General features: G+C 41.2%; 3 protein-coding genes across 14 annotated transcripts in view; 1 reads left to right on the top strand and 2 right to left on the bottom strand.

Moving 5' to 3' along the window:
* The window catches only part of LOC134746311 (ras-related protein Ral-a), a 46,491-nt gene extending 45,335 nt beyond the window's left edge, over positions 1-1,156 (bottom strand). The window contains exon 1 of one of the 3 annotated variants that reach the window (XM_063680706.1): positions 1,016-1,156. Coding sequence is in view for 2 of the 3 variants with exons in the window: in XM_063680704.1 (XP_063536774.1) it covers positions 511-570 (60 nt within the window). In the remaining variant the exon portion in view is untranslated. Of the gene's footprint in view, positions 1-510; positions 993-1,015 lie in introns of those variants that run through there. The other 2 variants (XM_063680704.1, XM_063680705.1) reach the window with 2 other exon arrangements.
* Positions 1,157-1,493: 337 nt separating this feature from the next.
* LOC134746320 (GATOR2 complex protein MIOS) lies at positions 1,494-15,829 on the top strand. The gene is made up of 18 exons (XM_063680717.1): positions 1,494-1,771; positions 2,036-2,230; positions 2,693-2,836; positions 3,376-3,537; positions 3,806-3,998; positions 5,351-5,453; positions 5,782-5,932; positions 6,391-6,563; positions 6,726-6,819; positions 7,205-7,340; positions 7,943-8,123; positions 8,673-8,849; positions 9,163-9,301; positions 9,874-10,000; positions 10,718-10,820; positions 11,482-11,589; positions 11,992-12,176; positions 13,412-15,829. Exons 1-18 carry the CDS (start codon positions 1,645-1,647, stop codon positions 13,482-13,484), a joined length of 2,571 nt encoding a protein of 856 aa, XP_063536787.1. The 5' UTR covers positions 1,494-1,644; the 3' UTR covers positions 13,485-15,829.
* LOC134746291 (histone deacetylase 4) overlaps positions 15,716-18,766 on the bottom strand; it is a 150,401-nt gene continuing 147,350 nt past the window's right edge. For all 10 annotated transcript variants that reach the window (XM_063680648.1, XM_063680653.1, XM_063680654.1 and 7 more), the window contains one exon: positions 15,716-17,498. In XM_063680648.1, the coding sequence (XP_063536718.1) occupies positions 17,438-17,498 (61 nt within the window). In that variant the 3' untranslated portion in view covers positions 15,716-17,437. The remainder of the gene's footprint in view (positions 17,499-18,766) is intronic.

Genomic DNA, 18,766 nt, shown 5'->3' with positions numbered 1-18,766 from the left:
GGAGAACAGCACAGGATAGGAAGGAATGGGAGAAACTGGGGGAGGCCTTTTCCGCACAAGCGACATGCAAATAATAAACCAATATGAAATTTTATGTAATTGTAAAAAAGAAGCATGAAATAAAGGCTATTACTATTACTATATTTCTTTGTTGTTTTATACTTTTGTATGTTATAGTTTATCATGAATAAATGTGATGATTTCTGATTGATTGTCAGTTAGATGGCTAACCAAAGCCCATAATAACTATTGTGATAACATCAACAACGCAAACTCAATTCAATAGAATTGTGACATAGCTGTTAACAATAAGAGTAGTGACTCAAAGATATGTTACTTAATGTTTTGTCATATCCTAGCAGCGAAGATTGGGCGCCAAATAGCTAGTTGTGTTATTAATTTATCGTTACTTTAGAAACAAGACATTCGGACTAAAAATAAAATCAGAGTACCACAGAGAACCACACAGTGGCACATAGCAGTCCACATTTAAGTTGACCGGCACCTCACCTTCTTGTCACACTCCTCCAGGAATGTGGTGGACAACTGGTACGCTAGCGCAGAGAACATGTCTGCACTCGCACTCTGTCTCCCGTCCGCAGGAGGCGGGCGAGAGCCGACAGTTCCATAACACTCGCTACACCACGTACACCAACGTGGTGCAACGCCAAAACAAGGAGACACCTTGCTGGACTATTACACGACGCGACAACCGCCAATTAACAGGAAAACTCCCTCGACAAGAGCGTGAATCACGGGCGATGACTCCGACGCCCTGTCCACGAGCAAGCCACGATCGATCTAACTGTACCACGCGCCGGAGACGAGAAAATTGTAGCAATCCCACAAATGAGGCCGAGAAAAGTGCGCCGGCACGTGAGAACTGCAAGACAATGCACGAGAAACTGTGGGAGAGCGAGAGGCGTTGCCATCATAGTAAACAATCACGTCACTGACCCTAAATACGGAACGGCGTTAAGCCTCCATATGTGCAACATCTACTGCTCTGACTTACCTGTACAAGAAAGCGGCTGCTGCGCGCACTAGAAGGACACGGGTTTTAAAGTCTAAATTATTTTATTTCACTTGATTTCACTAATTTCGACAAGAACGATCACACCATCATCACTCACATGAAACTGTCAAAATTTGACGACCACAGACATGATAGAGGTGACGACACGACAGCTTGGCACAGACAGAGCACGCACCTACGCTTGACCATTTGGGTTGATTCTTGATTCGAAGAACAGAACGAGACAGAAATATGTCTTACTCTTCTAATATGTGTACAAATATCTTGCCCTTCGTTATCAAATTGCAATTTTTGCATTTCTTTCCTTAGTATGTCAGACGAAAGTGACGCAGTGACGCAATGCAATGCAATAATAATGCCTCTCTATATCAACATATCATGACTGGAATGTTAACGCAATTGTTTTCGAACATACCCTTTTGATTCGTTTAGTTTCGTCTGAACTCAACGTCAACAATTGTCAAGTTAATTGATAACGTTTAGCGATAACTAAACGTTTTCAAAGTCGATTATTTATTTTTGTGTCATAAAAGTCATAAATATTTTGTTTTTACAATTTAGATAAAGTAAAATAGCGTTCTTTAATGCGAGGCGAACCTTGAAGGACTATGATGGCGGGTACTAAACTAGATGTGATTTGGTCCCCTGTTCACTTGGATAAATTTATAATATGGGGTCCAGACATAACCTTATACGAAGTTGCTCGTTTAAAAGATATCGAGAAAAAAACTGCCTGTAAGTACTATAAACGTTTAATAAAATACTGAAGTAACGAACTCAGTACAGTTTAAGCATTATTTAGCATTCATCGAACAATTTAAGCATAATGCTTTTTATAACAACATTTATATCTTATAGTACTTTTCTTTATTTACATCATACAACCGTACACCCACTACGCACAAACTGTTGTATTGTGTCTAAGTGAAGAAATTGTTGTTATTTGATTTTTAGTATTTACTACGTATAAATATAATATATTGTCTGTCGATGTTTTAGACACCCAAATATCGTCAACGCGCGGTGCGACCGTGCTCGCATCGCAGAGTGCGAGCGGCGTGCGCTGCGTTGACATCAGTGCTATAGCGGAGCAGCCCGACCCCCTGCTAGCCCTCGGACACTCTAACGGCAGAGTCTCACTCACAAGTCTGAAGCAGACATATGATCCTTTAGGACTGGTTGGCAGAGAATTTGGTAATAATTAAAACCTATACATATGCCGCACCAATCTAGTAGTTTTTATGTAAAACAAAAAAGATATAATTCAGAATATTAACTTTTTCATGATTAATATCAAGAATATCAAGATAAATCATTTTTACAAAATCAGAATCAAAATAAAATGTTTTATTCGTGATAAACTTAAAACTAAAATTACATACAAAAGTATAACTAAAACTATGGGAATTTATAAAATAGGTAGGAGTTTAAGTTTACCACGAAATGGTCTTGCCTCAGCATAATGCTGACCCGAAAGTCAGCGCTGATCTTCCGGCGGGACCATTTTGGGTCATGATCGCAGCCGTACGACACGACCCAACCATAAGCTGAACGCAGTCTTTGCAGCAGCGACCGGAGTGACGTCTAATTTGAACCTTACATGAGATGGGGAGGTCAATGCTATGGTTGAAATTTATTTATTATTCATGTTTACAGTTCCCAAGTACCCTAGGCTGTGCAATTCAGTATCATGGAGCCATGTCGAGACAAATCTGTTGAGTGTAGCTCTGGAGAAGCACCGCAGCGATCACTGCATCCTTGTGTGGGACATCAACCGGGGTCTTCTGCCTGACGAATCAAGTATGTTACATTGCGAATGTTAAACTTTTAAATAAATAAACACAGGCATGTAATTATTTAAGATTCCATGTTACTTGACTTCAAAATTTTCTCTACCATTTAATAACCTTCTCAGAGATAAATTGGAGGCAATACAACTACAAATTGTATTTAATTTTTTACTGTTTAATCTTAGTAGGTAGGTACCACTGTCAAAATTTCGTATTGAGTGCTCTGTTTATGTGCTAATGTTTTTTTGTTTTGTACAGTCTAAGGCATAAATATATATACAGTCCCAGTTTAAAAAAAAATGTACAGTCGAGTTCATAAATATGTGTACATTTCTTCACCTTAATCCATTGCAATAAGGTGAAAAAATGTATACATATTTATGAACTCGACTGTACACTCTTACACCTTAGACAATAAAGTCGTGTTCACATATTTTTGAGCCATTTGTCTGGATCAATATTTTTGCCTTCGACTGTACAAAATATTGTAGGTTACCTTTGAGGAACAGTTGAATAAGGCATATTAATAATCTTTTTTGCATTTTAAAGCTATGGAAGTAGCCTCACCATCTACATCTTCAGAACCCGCCAGGCCTATTGCAGAGATGGGCCTTTCGGAGACCTGTCACAATGTTTCTTGGAACAACGCACCTCACAGAACTCTGCTAGCTTCTATGAACATGAAGCACATCAAAATATTTGATCTTAGAGGTGAGAAACTGTTGAATTAAATCAATCTAGTATTTAGAATTAAAGTGCGATAATTGGCACATTACGTAACTATGTCGAAAATTTAAAGGGCCGTATGTATTGTAAAACGTTGTACGATTCATGTGTGAATTTCCTATTTTTCGCATTTATAAATTATATCACGAAACTCTAATCGTATATTATATTATTTTGTAATAGTATCAAGTCCCATGCTGGATTAAGGACTTGCAATTTTTGGTACTTTATTATACTTTTTTTTTTGTTTTAGACTTATCAAACAAGGCAGTAATGGTAACAACCACCCGCCATTGCTACGGCGCGTGCGCGGACCCGTTCAGCCCGTGGCAACTAGCGTCCCGCGGCGACGGGTGTGTCTGTGTGTGGGACGCGAGGGCCTTCGACCGCCCGCTGCTGACGCTGTCCGTACCGTCAGCGACCAAGATACAGTGGTGTCCTACACGGTGAGTACACACACTACAAATAGCATCCCGATGCGACGGACCAAATAAATATGAATGCACGGTGCTCCAAGCGCCCGGGGACGGGGACTACCGCTCTGAGCTGCTGTCTGACCTATCCAACCGTCGTGTTAACTAAATCCGTATCATCATCATCATCATCATGTCAGCCGATAGACGTCCACTGCTGGACATAGGCCTCCCCCAAGGCTCGCCACTCCGACCGATCCTGTGCCGCTCGCAACCACCGAATTCCCGCGACCTTCACCAGGTCGTCGCTGCATCTCGTTGGAGGCCTACCGGCAGTTCGTCTTCCGGTACGCGGACGCCACTCCAGAACCTTCCGGCCCCACCGCCCATCAGTTCTGCGAGCAATGTGCCCCGCCCACTGCCACTTAAGGTTTGCAATTCTGCGAGCTATGTCGGTGACCCTAGTTCTACTGCGGATATCATCATTTCTGACTCTATCACGCAGAGAAACCCCGAGCATAGCTCTCTCCATTGCCCTTTGCGTGACCTTGAGCCTTCTTATGAGGCCCATCGTTAGCGCCCACGTCTCAGATCCGTATGTCACTGGCAACACACACTGGTCAAGGACTTTTGACTTAAGACACTGCGGCAATTTGGACGAAAAGATACTGTGGAGCTTCCCGAACGCTGCCCAACCGAGTCGGATTCGACGAGTGACCTCTTTCTCGAAGTTGGATCTACCTAACTGGACTGTTTGTCCTAGGTATACATAATCGTCAACAACTTCGAGCGCAGAGCCTCCGATTAATACGGGAGTTGGCACAACATGGACGTTAGACATGATCTTCGTCTTGTCCAATCCGTATATTAGCCTTCAATTAAAGATGTTAGAGGTTTTACAGTTTGGTGTCGTGACCAGGATTATTTTATATTTTACTTTGGAATGCCTTATGAAATAGCCGCCATATCAAACTATCGGTAAATTGGTTTATATCCTAGTGATAAGAGGATAGAAGTTTTACAATTTGGTGCCGTGACCAGGATTTTTTTAAATTAAAAAAGTTATATAAAATGTTTCATATAGGTAGTTGTAGCATTTTGCGTTAGCTGTTGCATAAGTAGTTGGTGCATCTGTGTATGGGACGCAAGGGCTTTTGACGGCCCGCTGCTGACGCTGACACCAAGATGGAGGAAATACCACACGGATAGTAGATACTCTAGAGCCCGTGTCGTCATACAAGCAAGCATATTTGTAATAATTAATAATACTGTGAAAAATACATAAATAAATGCGTGTATAGCCGTCGCTTGTATTTCCTTACCACGCACTCTAATATTTTACGCGTAGCCTAAGCAAATAACCCAAGCATCTTTGTTGCATTCAGACGAAACCTGCTAATGTCCCTCCAGCGAGATTCGACCACGCTTCGACTCCACGACATACAGCAAGCCAACAACGACTACAAAAATGGACAGACTACTGACCTGGTAATGTGAACCTTGTTACTATTAGATCAAAGTCTATTTATGAATAGAATAGAATAGAATAGAAATAATTTATTCAAATAGCAGTATAGCACGCGTTGACAGCTTTACCTAGCAAAGTTAAACGATGTTTTGAAGTTTGTGTTATACGATAAACACGATGGCACTCTCATCGTTCAAGTTGAAGGTATAATTAAGTCTGAGCACCATAGGCCGCCTAATACAAATGTCACCAAAACATCAAAATCATGCACGAAATCAAATCCAATATTATTGGCGTCGAAAGTGTTACCGATGTGGTGGTTGTCTCTAATTTGAAGCATTTTTGCAGCAAGCCCCAGCCATGGCAGTGGAGGCAGAGTTAGAAGAGTACAGCCGAGGAGTCTCAGTGATAGAGCGAGACGTGACACCCGGCTGCGGGACACTTTCCAGTTTCAGTTGGCATCCCGCTCATGCCGTCCGAACTCTATGCGTCGGTCCAGGTGAGGATCTTAATATTTAAATTAGGAATTATGCCGGCCAGATACTAGCACTAAATATTTGAACTTGCGACAACACGCGTTTAGACACCAAAGCCAGCTTAGTTTTTACACTAACAGTTTTAACTGTACAAATTTTATACGGTCTACACCATACCTCTTCTAAATATCAGAATGATGCACTATGCAGATTCGGTAACCATTACTTGGATTGAGAATTTTGTAGGCTCGATAACAGTTCTAAATAATTGAATTGTAAACCATGCACTCCTCAATATTTGAAATTGTGTAGGTTTGATATCCGCTTTAAATAATATTTTACTTTGATTTGTGAACTGCACAGACGCAATGCCTGCTTTTGAATATTTGTATCAGGAAGCATGCAGGCTGCATACCTACCCGAAATATTTGAATTAGCAACCATACAGACTCAAATATACTGAGATTTGCTTTTGAATCAGGCACAATAACGGACTACACGGTGTGCGAGCGCGTCACGTGCTCGTGGGGCTCCGGGCTGGTGTGGTCGGCGGGGGGCGGAGCCCTCAAGCTCATGAAGGACGACTTCTACGAGGCTATAGGCGACATCTCCTTCAAGATGAGGAAGCGGGCGCTGACGGACTATGGACTCAAGGTCAGTGGGATAAGGTCGCTTTTTTATTAAGGTAGTTAATTATTAAAATTACTATAATGTAATGTTTACCCAGGTCCTGGTCCTGGCTGTTGTATTTACAAATGTTGTTATGTATTTTTCAAGTCACTATATGACGTAATTGTAATTTGTGTTGTTTTTTAGCCAGACATGTGGCAGAACGCAGACCTGGCCGATGATGAGGCTCTGGGCGGACTGTGGCACTTCCTGGCTCTTAGCAAATCGCTAGTAGAGGATGGTAAACCATACAGACATAATACTGATTGCTAATGAAAGATGTTTTGAGATGTCATGGGATGCATATTCAATTCATACTACCTATTTTGTTACATTTCTTTGACTTATCGTTAAGTAGGGACAAAAAAACTATTTATCATATAATTTGATTACTATAGTTTTACAATTACGTATTTAATGGCTCTCCTAGTTGTAAATGTTGTACAATTAAACCTGAATAAAATATCATATATCAAATTTATCGTTTATTAGATTATTGGTATCATTATGTGGTTCGGCGGCTTAGTGAAAGCTGTGAAATATCGTTTATCAATGATAACCGTATTGAACTTATTAAGTGCTTTTATATATTTATTTCCTGGAAAGTGACACTTGCATTATTCTAGGCTGCATACGGAACAGTCCTTGGCGCCACCCGGGCGTGTGCACGGTGCTCCGCGCGCCTGGGGACGGCGGCTACCGCTCGGAGCTGGTGCCTTCCCTGCTCCCTGATCTACCCAGCCGCCGCGTCACACTCTATAGGTACATTAGACTATCCTAGGCAATATGTTACAAGTTTATAGGTGTAAAACTTTTTATTTACAGTTTGGTGTCGTGATTAGGTTTTTTTTTATTCGGACCGAATGAATATGAATGTACGGTGCTCCAAGCGTCCGGGGGACGGGGGCTACCGCTCTGAGATGCTGTCTACTGCTACCCGGCCTATCCAACCGTAGTGTTAACTAAATCCGTATATTAGCCTTCATTTAAAGATGTTACAGTTTGGTGTCGTGATCAGGATTATTTTTTATTTTACTTTGGAATGCCTTATGAAATAGCCGCCATATCACACTTTATCGATATATCCTAGTGGTTTATATCCTAGTGATCGATGATAGAAGTTTTACAATTTGGTGCCGTGACCAGGATTTTTTAAATTAAAAAAGTGATATGAAAATGTTTCATATAGGTAGTTGTAGCATTTTTTATGGCTATAAGGAGGTTAGAAATTCGAGAATCGGGGGCGGATTTTACACCAGTTTCTGTCACAATTCTATTGCAATGAGTTAATTTTTAATATAAATATTGGTATCGTTGGTTAGCTACAAGGGGATCAAACGTCGACACAATGATTTTGTTAACAGGAGTGCAGAACGAACACGTGCCTTACAATTGTGCGGCTGGGGGTGGGGGTGGGAGAACGCGGGCGCCGGCGTGGAGCGCGCGGAGGCGGAGGGCACGCCGTGCCGCGCCGCCGCCCTCGCCGCCTTCCACCTGCGCCTGCGCACCGCGCTCGACATCCTGGCCCGCGCGGCCGCCCCGCAGGTACCCCACCGCACTGGACTGTACGTGTACGACCTGAAGCGATATAATCACTCAGAAGCGGTTGAAAGGCCGTCTTTACGTAAGATGCGGATCCTCGCGCCGCTCCGGTGTGTAAGCGAGACGCTATTTATACAGGCATGGCGCTGTGTCGCTCACACACTGGTGCGGCGTGGATCCACATAGTGTGATAACTGCGCTAACTTTATAGAAACCGTGCACATTGGAGAGTCTGCTTCCTTGTTGATTTAAATCTTTACCGTTTGAACATCTTGAATGGGATCAGAAAATGTAAGTATTTAAATATTCTTTATTGTGCACCATACAGTTAAAAATACACAAAAAATTAAATACAGTTAAAAGCTGAGTAACAACAGACGGTCTTATCGCTAGGAAGCGATTTCTTCTAGACAACCTTTCGGTATGTATACACTTATGATTTTTATTGTAACGACTTTGGAAATGAATCTTTTTTCCGTAAATCAAATATTATAAATAACAATCACTATGTAATGTAAAAAAGTAATGTAAACTTTTTTATATGATTAACAGCTCCGCGTGGTCGCACTAGCTTTAGCCGGATTAAGCGAGGAGCGTCTCTGGCGCGAGTCCCTGTCCGCCGCCGCGCCCGCGCTGCCGGACGCGTACCTGCGCGCGCTGCTGCACTTCCTGGCGGCCTCGGCCTCCGCGCAGCAGCACGCGGCGCCGCCCGACCTGTCCGCCGTGTTGGTCAGTAGACTGTGCCGCCCGACCCTGCTGCCTGCTGCTCTTCCTGGCAGCATACTCTACAGCAGCACGCGGCTCCTATGTTCACCTAGTAGTAACTGAGACAATGGCACTAGAACGTCCAAAAATAATTTTCTCATTTTGATTCTTGTAACTCTTTGTCCTCCTTTTCACATTAACGTACGAGAACGTGGACAAGAAAAAGGGCCAAGTTGTTCGGTTATAAAAACATTGAAAAACACCTTTTATTTTGCGATAGATGGTGTCGCAATATATGTTACTGATATGTATATCTCACGATTTTCTTGTTTTACAGAACGAAACAGAAATGCGGCTAGAAGACCGCGTGGCGTTTGCCTGCATGTACCTGTCGGACGCGCGGTTACACGAGTACATACAGCAGAGCGCCGAACAACTGGTACAGAGAGGCGACCTCGCAGGCATCCTGCTCACTGGCAAGTTTTTATACAACTGTACCCTCTGTTTATCGATGTCGGCGGCCGATCGTAAGATCAGGCAGATCGTGAAAATCTTTGTCTCGTTCCCTTAGTCGACGGGGCTCCTATTTATGGACAGTTTGCTGTTCGGACATCTGAAGCAACCTAATGAACCTATCCTACCCATCTATTGGTTTAATGTGACTAACGCCGATAGTGTATGAAACGTTGATAAACAAAACCAAATGAGGGTAATTCGAAAAAATCTCGCAGCTAAAAGATACTGATGTAAAATTTTGTCTTTATCTGGGACCTCGAAGGCAATGCCGCATTTGAAATGTCGGAGACAATTTTCAAGTTTAACACGCGATATACCTGTACCTTGTATGTTTAGCACTAGTGTACCTCGACAATACTTCGCGTACGAGGTTTACTACCCGTCTTTTTTAGCTGTATTAATTAGAAAAAGACTGGTAATCAATCTTTCGATACTATCGCCGCGCACTCGTGCTAAGGCTACTGAAGAGAATTACTTAAAATTATTTTCCTCATAGCTCTCTCGACTTGTTTCAATAAGATTATTCGCGCAGGCATGGGCCCTTCTGGCGTGACGCTGCTGCAGCACTGGCTCGAGAATACGGGAGACGTGCAGTCAACGGCGTTATTAGCAGCTCGCTGTCTGCCCGCGGACCTCATACCTACTGCCTGGCTCGACAGGTACCTACGCTTTCATTTCATATTCATTCCGCTTCAGAAATACACACCAGGCCAGAAGTATGGAAACAACATTCTACAAAGTTATCGCCCTATGTTTGCCTTACAAAATGTTGAACTAACAAATCTAACAATTAACGAAGCCAGAATTTGAATTGTTTACTTTTGAAATGTTATGTTATCATTACTATTTTGTTTTCTAATATCATCCATTCTCATATCAGTTTTTTATTCACTTTTGGCCTGGGGTTCTCAACATTAATCGTTCAACCAGCCTATTTCAATATGTGTGTCTTATATCCTACCGACTACGCCAGTTATTTGACGGTTGTGTAGAAGTAGGGATTGCAAATATTCGAAACTTTCAGGTGTTCGAATATTCGATTTTTTCTCACGAGATATTCTAATCATATTTGAATATTATAATTCAATATTTCTACATAAAACTTTCATTATTAATATTAAAATTACAAATTTCACAATTCTAATTAAAATTCTAGTTATTTATATTAAAATTCCAAATTTCAATCATAAATGTCATGCGTTACAGAGAAATAGTTCTGAATTCATAGATGTTATAGAAACCTGATTTTACGGTAATTAAAAATATTCGAATATTCGTAAAGTGAGCGGCCGAATATTCGAATATCAAAACAGGTCGAATATTCGACATATATTCGAATAATCGAAGCACTATGTAGAAGTTACATTTGCTTGCAGTTACCGCTGCATCCTAGACAGCTGGCAGCTGTGGTGGGCGCGGTGCGCGCTCGATACGTGGGTTTCGCAGAACGATTCCAATGCAGAGGGGGTTCCTAGACAGGTGAGATCGGTTCATAAACCCGTTCGGTTCGGTTCGTTGTTAAGTTTTTAGTACCCATAACACAACCCTCCTTGGACTTACCGTGGGACTTAGTCAATCTGTGTAAGAATGTCCTATAATATTTACTTATTTAATATTTATTTATTTATAAACAGGTTGTTTTTAAATGTTTTGACTTTATTGCATTCAACCTTAAAAGCAGGTTTATTGGTCGAAAGGGCCCGCATGCGGGATGCGCAAGATTTCCATAACGCATGCCATTATGAGTTTCACTAGTCGTTACATATCCACCGAGCTATTGACTTGAGTTTATCTTATCGTTATACCGCCGGGCACAGATGGAAACAGGTGCATTCATTTGGATCATTCTCATCTGTCTCCGCTTTTTGTAGGATGCCGGTCACGAGAAGCGGGGACAAATGGGGATATAACTGCGACATCTGATGTTAATAATTGTTACGACCCTTGCACTATCCCACTAACCCGGGGTTAAGCGGTTAAACCGTTAACCCAGTGTTAAATTGTACGTAACCGTGGTAACTCCAGGTTTAACGGGTTAACCCGGGTTACGGGACGGGTGCAAGTGGCGCTAATTGGTTGAAATCAGAAGTCAGTTTATATATTGCCCACTCTTTGAAACCTGCACCTAAAATTTTCTCAGGTATCAGTGGCGTGCACGTATTGCGGCAAATCGGTGGCGGCGCCGGCCGGGCAGAACCGCCCGCGGCCCGCCTTTGCCCGGCTACCACCGCCGGCTGCCAAAATGAAGGTAATATTATATTTTTCTTAGGTTTTGTCTTAGAAAGTGTTTGCGGTGTACAAAAAAAGAGGGTACAGTAGATTAAACGTTCCGTCCTCTTGTTTATACAAGAGTGTAGGTCTATGCCTAGGCGTATGATGTAATAGGTCGATGACAATTGATGATCCAAGAGTAAAAATATGTTTACAGTTGGTGCCGTGACCAGGATTTTATATTGGGTCACCGAGGCTTTACAGATACCTAACCGAACTTTGTATTAATAAAGAAAATAAAAATGTATTTATGACGTCGGGACGGCCTTCTCTCTAAAAATTATCTGATCATCATTCCTCGCATCTACTTTGAAATTCCCTAAATAATGTAATAATATAATAAAAGTGTATTTAAAGTGTATGTGTATCGATCTCTCAGCAAATCTCATCGTGCCCGAACTGCCGCAAGCCGCTGCCGCGTTGCGGCGTGTGCCTGCTGCACCTGGGCACGGGCGCCGCGGGGGCGGGCGCGGCGGGGGCGGGGGCCAGCTTCGCGGGCTGGTTCTCGTGGTGCGTGGCGTGTCGCCACGGCGGACACGCGCACCACATGGCCGGCTGGTTCAAGTGAGTCCCATACAGATTCTACTATTACTAATGTCGAAGTTTGTATATTTGTTCTTCCATGAGGCAAAAGTCGAGGCCTCCGATTGTTCTTGAGCAAAAATGATTTCGTTAGATTTGATTTTTTTTAATAAATGGCGGACCCATGAGGGTTTGCCGAGTGTACAGCTCGGTGCCACTAGTTTTTAACCGACTTCTATACCCACAAGGATAAGGTTCTGTATTCGGTTGTGGCTATTTTACTCCGATTACTCAGAAACCCGTGGTCCGATTTGAGTAATTACAAATACAAATACAAATACAAATAATTTATTGAAAAAAGTATTGTACAGAGGTTCATCTTAAAGACTAAGAGTTGTTAGTAGAGGAAAGTGGTTTACGAATGCCTGAACTAGGAGTTCCTGTGTTTCAGGCAGCGAAGGACAAAATTAATCAATTTTTAATTATTCACTTAATTATAAATTAATAGTAGTACTTACACAATAGAAGTCTTATCGCCTTAACAAAATGGGTCTTAAGTATTAAATTTCAAAGTACACAATCATGTTACGACTATTAGTAGGTTCTCTGTATCATCGTACGTCATATTTTGAAGGGCGCGTCGTAGAGTATTCTTACAACAAGCATAGCTAAGCTAATTAATCTGGTTCTGATCTGATGATGGGATCCATGACGAATTGAGGGAACTCCTTGATTTTCAAAAGCATGTGCATGGTGATTTGGGTATTTTAGCAACTCGAGCATTTTCTCTCGAAAACTACCAATTTGATGGACCTGATGATGATAATTGTTTTGATGATAATGATGATTATTTTTTTCATGTAGTTCAGCGATTACTCAAGCAACCGTAATCCAATTTCCTGATCCGATCCTCCCGAAAACCACAAATTTGATGTAGTGCAACTGTAGCCTTACCACGAGTTTGACAATACAAATTCGCTAACGTCTTCGTAACTTACTTTTTATACATATCGCTCGCACTAATATACCAGTACGAGCGAGATGCATAGAGAGTGCATAATTTCATGTGTTCAAGACCTTAAAATAAGCATTCGCTTATGCTTATTTTAAGGTCTTGAACACGTGAAATTATGACAGAGAAAAACACTATTTTATTTTACCTTTTTTGAAGTCGGTTTCCTTTTTCTGTCATAATTTCACGTGTTCACGCCACGACCATAAAATAAGCATAAGCGAGCAACACGAATATAATCATAATGTTACTTACTATGTTGCAGGGAGCACTCGGAGTGCCCGGTCAGCTCGTGCTCGTGTCGCTGCAGCTCGCTCGACGCGCCCGATCGACACTAGCGCCTAAGTTTAATTAACCTTTTGGACGCCAATGACGGATATATCGGCACCGCAGGTCCAACGCCAAAGACGGATTAATCGGGCACAGACCACAGAGCAACATAGATCTCGTGCATGTGCATAAAGTTCAATTTCTGACACTTCGGTGACGTGGCGTCCGAGTGACAGCATTTGTGTTTGACACGGCGTCGAAAAGGTTAACAAATTGTTTTGTTATCCGTTATTTTATGAAAATGGTAAAGACTGATATCGGCGATTTCTATATTTCTGTACAAGAAATGTTTTGATATTTACTTTTGATTAACCAATAGAATACCACGCCTAACGTGTGCTGAATCGAAAATAGGATGGTAGGTAAATAAGAGAACAAAAAAAAACGCATTTAACTGATTTGCTAGACCGAAGTGATCCCATAAGTGTTCCGTTTGTCAAAACAAAGTTTTGTACGGAACACTAAAAACAACAGAATTTGTTTTGTATAAAAAAAGCGCTCATATACATATAAGTGACTCGTTTCTAGTCGATACTTGTCCTAGTTGTTTTTACCAAATGTTTAATTTATCCCGTAAAATGTCCGAGCTTATGTATTGGTTACATCTGGTGACAATATGTACCGTGTTTTTTTCCCGTTAATTTGAAGGGTACATTCCTGAGCTTTAATCAAGTAACTTTCTCAAAGACACCGGTATTCTAATTAACTCCATTTCTGATATAATCAATTTTTTTTGATAAAGCCCCTACGAGCATGTACATTTGCCTTAGGGCCTGTTTACATATCATATTCGTGTTCAGTCGAAGGCAAAAATATTGATCCATGCAAATAACTCAAAAATATGTGAACACGACCTTATTATCTAAGGTACACATATTTTTGAAACTTTGGGAATGTATATATATTTATGCCCTTGACTGTTCATTTTGATTTGTTTAGTACGAGTTGATACATTTGCTACTAAACTTAAGTACTATGTCGAACGATCAATGTTTGAAATGACATTGATATGTCACAGTTTTCAATTGTTTACTTACTTACTACGGTGACGCAACGACCCGAAGTGAGTCCTGGCCTCCGACACCAGATCACGCCTCTCGGTCTTGCGATAGCTCTCGCAAGTCACCATGGCCGAGGTCGAGTAGGTTTTGAGCTAAAACGTCGTTCCAGCGGTACCTAGGGCTACGGCGTCCAATCAGGTGTCTCCCATTTGGTTGTCCCAAGTACGCTTTCTTCACGGCACGATCCTCTCCCATTCTTTCAATTGTTAGGTTCAGTTAAATGTAATGCCCGTGTTACAACAACGCCTTATGCGACATTTAATTACTTTTTATATAACTTTTTTATTAACTGCCATTTAGTTTTCCTTAACGTACTTAACCATACCCCGAAGTTAACGGAATTCAATAAAAACACGGTGTATATGTTTTGTTCGAATCATTAACATAATTATGTTATTTTTAGAACGGCATCTAATAGATTATAATTATTACCTTAATCTTTATATACGACTCGCACTTAATAATATGTACGAAAAAAACGGCTCTAATATATATGACAAAATATTTTTTTAGGAACGAATTATTTGAGATTAATCGAAATCATATAAAACTATTTTAATTGTGTTGCGTTGATACATCTTTAATCTTTATTTTATCTTTTTTTTTCATGCCTGCCAGACTGTCACCATACAATTTTAATCTCTCACCATACTCCGAGGGGTGAATATGGAAATCATACTTTACTATACAACTTTTACTATGGGGCCAAACCCGAAATTGCGAAAAAAAAGCTGTTCTATAGAAAACATTGACTAATTCGCTGAAATGTATGAAACGGCAGCTTTTTTTTTACGATTTCGAGATTGGCCCCATCGTAAAAGTTGTTTAGTATGATCTACATATTCACCCCTCAGAGTTTGGTCAGAGATAACAATTTCACCCTTTATTTAGACAAATAATTGAACTATTTTTATACTTAGGTAAGCTTATATTTTTGTACAAATCGCTAGGCTAAGTTTTTGCTATTCTGTTAAGTTTATAACTGCCACTATATTTTATAAAGGAAGGGAATTGATGGCAATTTATATTGGATAGTAGTAGTTTTTTTTTTTATAATATCGGAAGCTTTAGTAGATTATGATTTTTTTTATTCAATTGACTGTAAATACATGTTCTGCTGATCTACTGTCCAGTATAAGTTTGCCATCGTCAGACTTATTTATAAAAACAAAATTAAATTTAAAATAAAAATGCTCATGTATTTGCAAATATATATATATGTAGGTATATATACATTTATTAAATAATTATTTCATCTGTATTCCAATTTAACAATAAAATTCTCAAAGACACAACATTGTATTATTAAACGTACAGGATTGGATCCTACGGCCGACGGCCGAACACAGCGCGCCTACTTCACTCGCCGGCAGCGGCTCCATACACTTGGATCCAAACTCGGATCCACTACTATACAAATATATACACGTCACTTTCAATTTCAAATCTATCCGATTCCACAAGTCTCATTACGAAAATACAATCTATGGATCCATAAAGATATCTGGGTCTAAGTGTTTGGAGCCAATCAGCAGAATGCTTGGGTATTTCATTTGTTCTATAGAACTGGTATGTTTTGTCCGTAATTTAAGCTCTATTTAAAAAAAAAGATCTATAGAACATACGACGTACCCTTTAGAAAACTTAGTACAAGAAAATATGTACCGCCATTGGAAAATTATCTGCCCGTTTGTAGCTTCAAATTTGACAATTGTATTATGACTATGAAATTAAGCGCCAAACTACATATAGGTATTGCACATTATCTTTGAACAGCTTCCTACACAAAGGGTCCTCCAAAAAACGTCCTTTTGTGCAAGTTAGTAAAGTAAGTCCCGACTTAAATTTTATGCCTAGTAAACTATTCGATAAAGCAGGACTCCATCCATAAATCATAGACTTTGATACAAATCGTACAATTTAAAACACTTTGACAAACAACAATCAATTGTACAACTTCAACTCATCACAGAGACAGAAATTCACAGTTAGCCCGCTTCCCCACTTGGCGGCGCGGTATCGGTGCAGTAAGCAGTACTTGTTCCTGATTGGTGCAGATTCGGGACCGATACCGCGCCGCCAAGTGGGGAAGCGGGCTTAACGTGAATAACACCGGCTACTCGTAAGTAGACGAATAATTTATTAGAAATTGAAAGATTACTATCTTTGGTATAGTAGACAAGTGAAGAGTGGCAAGCCCCAGGGGCACAATGAAAGGAAATCTACATTTCCGTAACAAGAAACTTGAGTATCTTTTTCATATAAATATATAAATTTTTCAGCACGCCCACGAGGGAAAATATATAACATTCATTTAGGCAATTCTCTAAACGCCGCCTACTATATAATTACATTACCTACTTCGTAGATTATTCATATAAAACATTTCTTCCAAATATTGATATTTTTTTGTACAAATTATCATTTTACTACATTTTAAAGCTTTCAAATTAAGATTTGTCTTAATTTTAACACCTACACACGTATCTATAGCTTAGCTAATTCATTATGAATTACATCAAATAGACAATTATTGAACGTAACTACAAACATCTCGCCTCGAGATGGACATTTGGCAGGACACATTTCGTTCGTAAAGTTCACAACGTCACATAAACATCTCGCGCTCGGCGCGCACGTCTAACGTCGATATACTCTCATATTATATTATATATGTACAACTTCCATAAATATACATAAATTCTTTACTTATCGAGCGCAAAATATGGTCACTAGTTCTGGGTCTAAATAAATAGGTTTATCAGTACTCTCCTGACTGTAGCGCAGATTCGAGGAGCCGCGGACTGGCCCTGGCCCTAGGGTCACTAGGGTCGCCAGGGCGGTAGGGCCGGCGGCGGAATGTTAGCAGTAACTGTACATACATGTTCACGCACCAGGGCTCACTTGCCCTCGTCCTGCTCCATCGGCTCTTCTGACACCGACCGTGACGAGTCTGGTGAACTGCAAACGAAAAATATACACTCAATATATTTAGCTTTTATTATCTATTTCTTACAGAAAAGCACTAGGCCAGTTATCCTTTACTTTATACTTATATACTGTGACTACTATTAGAATTAATACCGAATGTTATTAATTGCCGTTACATGGGATTATGTGAAACCCGTGGAATTGTTTTAAATCTTTACAAGACTTCCTTATTTGTCAAATGTTCACGTTCATACTACTCCCATTATAGCTCGTTATGCGTGACACGAATACGTGAACTTTCGTCTTTACATGGCGACCCTGCGAGGAGTTTCTAGGGGTCTAGCCAAGACGACAAACGTTTGCAAAAAAACGAAACAAAAAGCTAAGAGGAACGTAAATAATATGTATAAAAATGATAGCGTTTCGTTTAGTTTTCTGCAAGCAATTGTCATTTGAGCTATGTCCCCTGTCATAATTTTATTGCGTGGCCTTTGGATTCTTCGGTCTTAGATTGAATCTTGCTCAGTAAGTACACACTCGGGTTTGACGTCAGCCACGTCCTTACATGGCGACCCCGCCTTCCTGTCCTTACAACAGGCCTATTTCGCGCTTAAAATTTTTGCATTCCTCGGTGTTAGCTCGTGTCTACAGGGTTAGTATTTTAGTTTGTAGGTATGTGTACACAATATAATTGTACGCGCTCGGTATTGCGAGTTTCAAGAAGAAGACTAGCTTTAGAAGCGAAGTCTATTACATCAAAACGCGAATTCTCATCCTTACATGGCGACCTTGCGTCGCCGTCCATACAGTTCTATCTCGTGCCTATATTTTTGTGTTTCCCGCTCTTAACGTGTGCCTATAAGGTGTCGATCTCGATGACAAGGGAGGTGTACACACCTGGGCTTGGCGTCGGCGTGCGGGGGGTGGTGCATGGACAGCGTGGCCATGGCGGCGGCGGTGTGTCTATCATGAGGGAGGTGTACACACCTGGGCTTGGCGTCGGCGTGCGGGGGGTGGTGCATGGACAGCGTGGCCATGGCGGCGGCGGTGTGTCTATCATGAGGGAGGTGTACACACCTGGGCTTGGCGTCGGCGTGCGGGGGGTGGTGCATGGACAGCGTGGCCATGGCGGCGGCGGTGTGTCTATCATGAGGGAGGTGTACACACCTGGGCTTGGCGTCGGCGTGCGGGGGGTGGTGCATGGACAGCGTGGCCATGGCGGCGGCGGTGTGTCTATCATGAGGGAGGTGTACACACCTGGGCTTGGCGTCGGCGTGCGGGGGGTGGTGCATGGACAG

This window comes from Cydia strobilella, chromosome 12 (genome assembly GCF_947568885.1).
Source record: "Cydia strobilella chromosome 12, ilCydStro3.1, whole genome shotgun sequence".
Lineage (NCBI taxonomy): Eukaryota > Metazoa > Arthropoda > Insecta > Lepidoptera > Tortricidae > Cydia > Cydia strobilella.
This window is presented reverse-complemented; position numbering and strand designations above follow the sequence as displayed.